Below are 10,323 nucleotides of genomic sequence, written 5' to 3' on the forward strand. Positions count from 1 at the left end.
TTTTATTTCATTTTATTTCATTTTATTTTTTGCGAGCCTTTAATAGATCTGAGCTGCACCTGTTGTACAGATCTGGTATGTTTGCAGGTAAGGGAAGAGTTGTGTGACACAATTTCCTGTACTCGGTGTGTTTGTTACCAGTCTCAAACTAATTGCACTTGTCTTAATGAAGTGCGTATTTGTTAATCATGATTATAATACTCCCTCTCGCTGGGCTTGTACAGTGTGTATGCAGCCTACAGAAATAAACCTACTGCAAGAATGCTCCCAAGATCTAGTACAAAAAAAGGTGAAAAATGATCCAGTACACCTTTGAAAACCCAAACAAACAAACAAGAAAACAAATACTGTTCTTTCATAGAATCATAGAAATCATAGAAAGTTGTGAGTTGGAAGGGACCCACAAGGATCATCAAGTCCAACTCTTGCCCCAGCATAGGACAATGCCAAGATTCAGTGTGTCTGAGGGCCTTGGCCAAATGCTTCTTGAGTATTGTCAGGCTTGGTGCCATGACCACCTCCCTGGGGAGCCTGTTCCAGTGCTCCACCACCCTCTGGGTGAAGAACCTTTTCCTAATGTCCAACCTAAACCTCCCTGGCACATCTTCCTGCCATTTCCTCTGGTCCTATCATTGGTCACCAGAGAGAAGAGATCAGCACTTGCCCCTCCTCTTCCCCTTGTGAGGAAGTTATAGACCGCGATGAGGTGTCTCAGTCTCTTCCAGGCTGAACAAACCAAGCAACTTCAGCCTCTCCTCATATGGCTTCCCCTCTAAGCCCTTCACCAATTTAGTGTCCTTCCTCTGGAAACTCTCCAGTAGCTTTTTCATGGCTTTTAAAATTTTTGTTATTAAAAAAAAAATAGTATGAGTAGCATTTATTCATTAGAATCGAGGTGCCTACAGGCTAGAGAGCTGGAGGTTTCACAGAAAATGAGTGGGCACATGCAGCTTTCATAGGCTTACTCTGTTGGGCTGAACTGCTTTTAGATACCTAGTCTTGATGATTAATGTGTAGGCTTCCCAGCAACACGTACAACAAAAAGCCTGGGAGGGAAACGTGCGCACACACAGTCACGTTGTGCCTGCCCCTTGCAGATGCGGACGACCCGCAAAGTGTCGGTGTGGCCCGTGGGACTGGTCGGAGGACGACGGTACGAGCGCCCGGTCGTGGAAAACGGCAAAGTTGTTGGCTGGTACACCGGCTGGAGAGCTGACAGGCCCTTTGCCATCGACATGGCAGGTAAGTGCCACGTTTCGTGATACGTGACCGTGTCTCACAGTAACTGCTCTTACCTTTTTTTGTGAGCGGGACGGAAGCGGGTGTCTCAGTGGAAGCAGCTTTTAAAACTTCTGAAATCAAGCCCTTAAGCACTGAATACCCTGGAAGTCTTGGATTGCACATCTCATCTAATTAAGTTGTTTCTTGATGATAGCTGAAGTTACTTTCACTTGTTTGGGTTTTTTTTTGCAGCAACTTGGCTTTTATGTTGTATAAATTGTTTGTCTGAAACAAGTTAATTTAAATTAATTAATCCAATTAATTTTTGCAAGGAGCCCCTGCCTCTCATTGTGTCATTAGTCTGCACCAGGCAGTATAAATGCAGACCCTTCTTAGACCTCTTGTTGTGAAATGCTACTTTATCATGAAATTATTCAATTTTTTATTGGTTATTTGAAATGACAGTGATGACTGTAGATGGATGTAGTTTGAAACCCTGGGCTTAGGGGAAAAATGACTGACAGCTATAGCATAGTAGATGAAGGCAGAAAAGCAGAAAAGCTTCAAAATGCATCTCATCAATCTTCTGCTGTGAAGTTAGCACACCACATAGCTGTCTTGCTGTTAGTCCATGCTTAGACAATCTTTTTTATATATTTACCACTGCCACGTGAATCACCACTGTGCAGAAGTCCAATTTCTGATGTAGCAGCAGCAGCAAATTGTATGATATTTGCACTTAAGCATATTCTGTATTCAGGAAAAAGAAGGAAGTGGTAAAGTAGGGATACAGGGCCGAGAATGGGGTAGGAATAGCCAGCCATTTTCTTTTTTTCTGAAACCCTCATGTTTTTGTGGTTGGGAAAGGACAGTGCTTTCGTATCACAACAGAATATTTTACATGGGTGGAAATGTTTGCTGAGCAATATGTACAGTATTTACGGTACAATCGGTTAAAAAGAGTAATAGGAGAACTAACAGTTGTTAACACCTCAAAGACAGAAATATCAATGGATGAGTTTTTCAGCACTGTAGAAACATTTCAAGTGAATAGTATCACCTGGCATGAAAATAACTATTTGAGTGTCCAGGTAGAGGCATTCCTCAGGGGAGAACTAGGTCTGTCAGTCCCTAAACCCCTGCGGCCCATTGAGCGCTGCGGATGTTCAGAACAGTCTCTACGTCGATACTGTGGGGTAGGAGTGGTTACTTATGGGTATTAGCAGGCTTCATCAGTCATTAGCAGCAGGCAAAAAGCCATTACACAGCCTTGGCCAAGGGACTAACCCAGACATTAAGAGATAGATGGAAAGTTTGTAAGTTGATTTTTGCAGTTGCTGGCTGAAACACTGGCACGAGGGCAAAGCAGCTCTATTAGGAACATCTGCTGGTGCTTTTACCAAAGTCACGGAAAGGAGGGTTATAGAGACACAGGTACAAGTGTTGAGAGTATAGGAAGTTACTGCAGATCCACAAACAAGGAGTTGCTACTTTGTGAGAGAACTTTTAGTAGTCTTCAAAAAATAACTGAATAAATTAAATTACATTTTTAATTTCAGCAAGGAGGGAAATAGCTGCTCTGTAGCTTGGTAAAAAATTATGTTAAGTTTGCATCTTCAAGGATGCAAACTTGTTGCATCCCTCAGGAATATGGTGGCAGGGCAGAGACACACAGAACAGAACCTGTAAATCCAGAACTGTGTAGGTGTCTGAGCTGGTACAGTCTGCAGGGTGTGTGTTAACACTCTTTTCTACCCTTGCCCCCCTCCCCAACCCCCCAACATACCCCCGGGGACTTGGAGGACTTGCTAACAAACCAAAGTCCATGCTGTAGTACATCACTGACATTCCTCCTCCTGCTGGCACCAAACAGATAAGCAACTGAGGTTATACCATATACCTAAGATCAAGGATCTCTTTTGAAAATATTACCATGAAAAAGATTTGGGTGTATATTGAACTGCCCAGCTGTTTACAGGTATTTATAATTAACGTTCTGATCCCCAAGGCACTGGTAAGGAGGCTTTCTTTGGTTTACAGAATTCTTGTGAAAACCACTATGAAAAGATAGTTCTGTATCAGTTCAGTAAACACTGGTCATTTTTTTTGAGAACTTTGTGGGTGACTCTGCTATTCTCCAATGCTAAATAACATCCAGAAAGCAGAGTAGTTTTCTGGTGTTGCTTCTTGTCTGAGAACCAACACACCATGTTAATTAGTTAAAGTTCTGCCTTCTAACTGTAGGTAAGTTCTGGAGTTGGGCACAGACTTCCTTACCCTCAGGGAAGGAAAGGGAGAGGGAACTGGGTGCTGTAACCAAGGGTGACATTGATTCTGAGCTAGGCACTTGTGTTGCTTATTTTAGACCTGATTTAAAATCTTTACTAAGTGGTTCTATCAGTGCTTTATGTTTGGCTTGTTCCCAGTGCCAGAGTTTTTGACCACCCATGAGAACAAGTTAGATTGTGATTCTCCTCTGTCAAGATTGCTCAAGGAAAACAGATGCATGGTTTACGTTACCAGTCTGGGAGCTGCTTCCCTCAGTCATCAAGATTAATCCGTGACTGTGAATCACTGGGCAAGCAGATTTTGGACTTGTGGTCCAGAGCACACCCACTGTGCCTTAAGTCCTTCTGCCAGGGCCTGAGCAACCTTTTTTTTTTTTTAATTTAATTTTGACATAGTATGAGGTCATTAGTACTTCTCACCTTTTTTATGGTTCTCTTGAGAAAAGAGTAGTCTATTAATGACATTGCAAAACATGGCATATTTTGTTTTAATCTGAAAGAGCCACTGCTGGAAGTCAGAAGTACAAAAGATTTTAAGTGAGTGGCTATGGCAGACACTAAACTAAAAAAAATAAAAATCCCCAAAACCACCTTCCCATCAAAGGGTGGTAACTATTTTAAATGTTGTTGAGTTTAAAATAGAGAGCCTCTTTCATTGTTAGCAGATGCCTTTGTTCTGAACTACAAAAACTCCTGGTTGAGCACCTCTGCCTGCTTGCAACTCAGACAGCATGGCACAGAGAGAAGACACCTGTAAGAAGCTGACCCCACACCATGGCATGTTCAGCGAACCAAAGTCAGTACCTTGAACTGTGTGGATACTGGTATAGCTGTTTCAGCATCCGCAGAGAGCATGAGCAGTTCTGCGCTCCGGAAACGATAAACACTCTGTTTCTAGCTTGCCTTCACCTACTGCCCTATCTAGAGCGTTCAGGAGGCAAAGGCATTAATCACAGCAACAAAATCTTTAGAGACCAGCTCAGTCTAACCAGATGAAGAAGAGTGGTCGTGCCTTTTAACAGAAGCCATTTATCTAACACAAGTCGAGGTGTGAACTAACAGAAGCAGCTTCCGTAGAAAGAAGCACAGATGTAATCTTTGCCACGTCTCCCAGGTATCTATTTGTTGTCCTCCAACAAATTAATTATCTAGGTAGCTCTTCAGTCAATTTGATTTAATTTACAGTCTTGCATTAAACACACAAAAAAAATCCCTCCCAAAACACCTTTTCACACTCTAGCTATGAAATTGTCACATGGCACTTGTGATCTTAAACCCAATACAACCTTGTAGAAATAATGATGAAGTAAAAAAAAAACCAACTGTATGTGTGTAGCATGTTGTGCTTTGCTATGATGGAGACAGTAATCCCAGATTAATCCTTGTTTGGGGATAGAATTCAAAATAACAGTGTCTTCTCATTATTACCACAGGATCATTATCTACCAAGTGAAATAACTAGTGCCAGTCTGGTCAAAACCTGAACCATCTCCTCTTTTTGATGCCAAAATAATCTGTCTGTGATTAAAAAGTCAACTAAAAGTTACCACTAGAAAATGGTTTTCCCTTAAATCCATCCAGAGTCTATCTACATAAATACAGAATGTCGACCATGTGAAACAAAAGCAGTTACAGAGCATAACTGGAGAACTAGAGAGCCGGGAGAAAACTCCCCTTTTGAATTATTTTATCTCTTCAAGTTGCTGCTTTATTGGATTCTTTTAAGAAACAAAGACTGCACGACCACTGATCAAGGAAACAAACCTTAGGCCAGTCAGCGCGCAGCAGGCCGTGTCCTTGCCACGTACAACACTCAGTTTAGTAATCTGACTTTTATTTGATGCCTGAAAACATGGGGATTTTTGATAGCACCTTAAAATGGTGGTTTGCAGCAGCATGGGAGCAAGGGCATGTGTTACACGCAGGGAGCATGGCACAGCTGAAGATCTGTGCGTGGGAGAAAGCCATCTGCGGAACTGAATCCAATTTTCTCAACAAGAGGAGCAAGCTTTGCAACAAGAGAACCTAGGAGAAATTAATGTTTGGGTAAGTATGGGCAGTGGGGGCCAGGGAGCCAAGCTGAGACACGCAGAGATAAGCAGCAGAAAATCTGTGTGTCTCTTCTGCTTAGAATGGATTCCCTCTCCACTTTGAAAACTAGGGCACTACACTAACTTTGTTGTTTACTTAATTTTCTCCTTCATGGATGACCAGCTTAAATCTTTCTTTATTTTTTTCTTTCTTTTTTTTTTTTTTTTTAAAGAAACAGCAGCTCCCACAGCTGATCAGGGCTCCAACAGTGCCTTCCCTTCCAAAGCAAACATTTCAAGGGGGGGGGGCCCAAATATCAAGCACACTAAAGCCCAGTTGCAACAAAAAAACCACATATTGTTTGTTCTAATTGAGGAAAAAAAAAACCCAAAACCCTCACTGAAAATTCAGAACTGAACCAGGCCAGTTTGTTCTTCAGTGGCAAGTCTATGGTCAGCTTTCAAGGTGCAGAGAGCTGGCCTGAGGCACTGCAGCGCTCTCTTGCTCTCAGCCTTGGCTCTTCACAAACACTTACACTTGGCTACAGCCAGCACTGGCCTGGAGCCCACCTTGTGCTCCCTCACAGCCAGGCTACAGGACGCAGGCAGCAGTACAGGCTGGTACCTGCTGAAGCCAAACCCTGACCTGGGAAGGAAAGTCCCAACTGCTGTTCTTTGCCCTGGCACCGCTTGCCCAAGCCCAGCAGCTGCGGCGGAGACCAGCTGGATCCCAGCACTGCTGCAGAGCGAGTGGAACTGCATGGTGAGCACAGGCTACAGCCCGAGTCTCACACCCCCTGGAAGGCTTTTATTCCCTCGAGTACTCTGCACGTTGTGGATGAGCCCCTTCCATCCAGCCACCTGTTCTTCTTTAGCTTAGGCAGGATATAACGTATAAACACATTTTCTTCAGCAGTGTCTTGTCCATGAATTGGGACCTCAGTTTACATCCAACTCGTAGTCTTCATGGGCCATGTCCAAACCTTTATTTAAAAAAACAACAAAAAAACCCCAAGACCACACCCCCCCCCCAAGATTTCTGGTGTTCCTGTGCTTTGCTACAAGCAAAAGCACAATAGTCATGGATAAAAGTGCTTTCAGTGTGCTTTCTTTACAGGTGATGCAGTAATTACTTCCTTGTATTTTCCTCTTTAAAAGGCTCCCATAAAAGCCACGGATAGTTTCAAGGGACGTACAATAGCATAAACACACCCCATGATTCTAGTAAGAAATGGGACAGATTTATATTCCATTAGAGCAAGTTATACTCATTTAAAAATGAGAAAATTTTAATGCTGGCTTTAGAATTAAATGTTCTTGCAGTTTTCCAGAACAGATGTCAAAACTGTTACTACTGCTGTTATAAAGGGACAGCTGGAACCACTCCGAACCGACAAAAAAAGGATTTCTTTTTTGGGCTTGGCAATTAGACATATGGAGTTACAAATGTAATTTTTCTTTACAAGTGTGTCGGTCGAGTTTTGAGTCACACCGAAGGCAGCATACGTGCCGCTGAGCCTTGCTGAACGGAAACTGGAGAGTTCTGTCAGTAATGGCAAACTGGAGAGTCGTGAGAGTTGCTTCAGAAGGGGCGAGTTTGCTCAACCTAGTGCCTCCTCAGTTTGCGATGTCCCTCTGAGGGACCCAGTGTCTGGCAGCAGGGGAATGCGCTGCAGAGGCACGAGCGCTGATGATGTCCCTTCCGTTGTGCTGTGTGGGGCACGGATGAGCTGCGGGCTGGGCTGTCCTGCAGACCAGACCACTGCTGGTGGAAAGGATCCACAAGAACTACACGGTGTGCAAGGCAAAACAGCTGCTCTTTCACCAACAATAACGTTAAAACTCTTTAAAGGCTAAACATCTCCGAAGACCACAGCTGCTCCAAGTAACACATTTTAACCTTTTTCTTCTCTCACCTTTAAACCTAGAAGTGTTTTGTACAGTATAAATTTCATGCATTTTATTTTCCTTAAAATTTAGTTTTATTTCTTAATTCAAAGTAGGAAGGAAGGACAGTCTGAGATCTTAGCAATACCTGACTTTTCAGGCAAAAAGATATTATTTTCTACATGACAGGAAATTGATTTAAACATGCTGAAAATATGGTGCAATTAAAAAAATCTGATTGCACCTTCAGGGCAAAGCAAAACGATGTAGGCTGTACAAGGTACCAAATATTGTCTATCCATACAATCATTTTTAAAAGGAACATGGAGACTTCTAGGCTCAAGTGTAACTTGCACGAAAATGTAAAGCCTAAAGGTTTGTCTTAACATTTTATTCCCCCCTCTCTCCAAGGATTTGCTGTGAGTCTTCAAGTGATTCTGTCGCATCCGAAAGCCGTATTCAAGCGTCGTGGCTCTCAACCAGGAATGCAAGAATCTGATTTTCTGAAACAGATAACAACAGTGGAGGAACTGGAACCAAAAGCAAACAACTGCACAAAGGTACCGATTTCCACAGTTACTCAAAAGCTTGCGTATCATCTCTGTCGATGACGGTACTAGCACAACTGTTATCTTACAGGTTCTCGTGTGGCACACGCGGACAGAAAAAGTAAATCTAGCTAACGAGCCAAAATACCATCTGGACACCGTCAGTATTGAGGTCTGAGGTGGAGACGCAGTTACACGGCAAGTACAGTACAACAGATGGGTCAGAACAGGCTACTGGGTGAGAGGCTGCTTCTACTGCTGAGACCTTTTAATAGTCACCTGATGGACTTCTGTGGAAACGAAACGAAGCTGTCAGATACTCTAATATGCAAATCAAGTGGTGGGTGTGCTTTGTTCTAATTTGTCTGCATGCATTTCTCAACTCTCGTCTTAGCTGACACTTACCTTTGTTTTAAGGCTGTTTCCACATAGTAAAAAACAATCAAGAGAAACAAGGCTGCAATGGAGCATTTTCAAACCCATCGTTTATGGATATCCTTTTTGTATTTACCCAGCTTAATGGTGTAATTATAAACTGATTTTAAATCATGAACTGTTGGTCTAAATATTCGCATAAATGGATCCTCCACATTGAACGTGTTTTCCTTCATTAAAAGTAGACTTCTTGAGGAAATAGCGGTCAAATAGGTCATACGAGAATGAAATAAAAAACCACAATCATGGATGGATTTATCCTTTTAATATAGGGAAATAACATTTTATCATTACGAGGCACCATAAAATGTAAACACAATCACTGTTATAAACCTGGATATCTCTGCAAGAAATAATAATCTGTTCACACCGAGCTACCTTGTATATATCTTGTGCTGCTAGCGAGCTCTCAGCGTTAATACTGTGCACGTGCCTCATGAGCCAGATTGGATACGTTGTCACAGGAAACTCAAATGGATCAAATGCTCATTTTTAAAGGAATAAACTATTGATTTGTAGAACTACAGTAACATCCAGGTTTATCTTTCTTTCAGTAACCATATTCCCTGTTATGCACACCATAATAACATCACAGTGAAATGTATGATGAAACCAAATTCGTTTGATACACTAGAAAACATTGCTCAGTGATACATTTACATTCTATTTATATATGATTAAACATTTGTTCATACAGTACCTTCTACAGGATTACTGGGTAATTTGGGGGGTCAGGGTTCATATTTTTTGGATATTACTAACATGATAGCTACATCCCTTATATGCAAACATTTGATCTAGAATTTTGAGGGGGAAAAAAAAATCAGTATGTGGTTAAGCAGCTTCTTAAATATATGGTCTGTGAAATCATATGCATTGTATGAGAACGCTGCCAATGATGTATAAATGTATTCTTGATCTGCTTTTCACTACATCAAATTGAAATCAATATAGACCACAACACGGTCAGTCAGTTATATTCTTAATCTGAACAGCTGGGGAAAAAGAAAAAGAATATGTACATGGAAGGAACAGCGAAAGGAAATGCATTTGAACAAGGAATGTTAGGTGGCTGTCTGGGAGAGACTTCTATTGCAGCTTTCATTTCCACAGTTGTGTGCTGAGAGTCTGACCAGAGGAGGTTCCAGCCCACCCTGCCGCTGTGCTGGGGGCCTGGCCAAAGCCCATCGCGTTGCTGGAGCTGCCGAGATTCATTCCCGCCATTTGCTGATTCATCTGTGAAGCAGACGAGCCTGGTTAGCACTGGTGCTGAAACACAACACGCTGCCCGCCCAAAGGCCGTCACGCCTCCAACCAGCCACCCCGTTAAATCACGTTTGCCTAAAATTAATACTTCTCATTAAATAAAAATACTGTCTCAATGTAAGTTTCTCAGCATTTTTCCAGATGGCAGCTTCTCTGGGAACCATTCAGTTACCGTTGTACATCAGCTGAGTGGCTGCAGCACTGGGCCTACGTGTCAAGTCTGTATAAACACTCCACTAGTGAATTTACAGAGCGTGGGACAAAGTATTCTGGTGTGTCTCAGCAGATAAGAGCTTTGATAGGAGCTTGCTTTCAAGTTTCAAAGCTAAGCAATGAAATTGTGGCAACTGCCGTAAAGAAACAACAAAGCAGTAATACAGCCTTGTCTGCAGTTGCCACTCCAGATGTTTTTTGTTCCAGCAATATTTCTTTGGAGACCTCAAAAACTGGAATACACAAGTTTTTATAGAAATTGTCCATTTAGGATTTAGTTGTTAATCAACAAATAATGAGGTGGATTTATAAACCTGAGTATTATCTAAATCTAAACATTCTTGCTAAAGAATCTACTCAAGATACCATAATGTCTTAAAAAACAAGCAAAATAATTCACATGAAATTAAAGAGGACACCTAGTTACAGGTGGGA

The 10,323-nt window shown here is 42.0% G+C and overlaps 2 protein-coding genes across 2 annotated transcripts in view; one reads left to right on the forward strand and one right to left on the reverse strand.

Annotated features, from left to right (window-relative positions):
• Window positions 1-1,097: 1,097 nt before the first annotated feature.
• Window positions 1,098-8,152, forward strand: LOC104521025 (galactosylgalactosylxylosylprotein 3-beta-glucuronosyltransferase 2; the record flags this gene model as incomplete). Its single annotated transcript, XM_010162894.1, has 3 exons — window positions 1,098-1,242; window positions 7,838-7,986; window positions 8,066-8,152. Coding segments are annotated over 3 exons (381 nt in total), but the record flags the coding sequence as incomplete, so codon positions are not given.
• A 506-nt stretch (window positions 8,153-8,658) lies between these two features.
• The window catches only part of LOC104521026 (stromal membrane-associated protein 1), a 4,493-nt gene continuing 2,828 nt past the window's right edge, over window positions 8,659-10,323 (reverse strand). Inside the window, exon 3 of the mRNA XM_010162895.2 lies at window positions 8,659-9,645. Within this exon, the coding sequence (XP_010161197.2) occupies window positions 9,511-9,645 (135 nt within the window). The 3' untranslated portion in view covers window positions 8,659-9,510. The remainder of the gene's footprint in view (window positions 9,646-10,323) is intronic.

This window comes from Antrostomus carolinensis, unplaced genomic scaffold (genome assembly GCF_000700745.2).
Source record: "Antrostomus carolinensis isolate BGI_N321 unplaced genomic scaffold, ASM70074v2 scaffold49502, whole genome shotgun sequence".
NCBI lineage: Eukaryota > Metazoa > Chordata > Aves > Caprimulgiformes > Caprimulgidae > Antrostomus > Antrostomus carolinensis.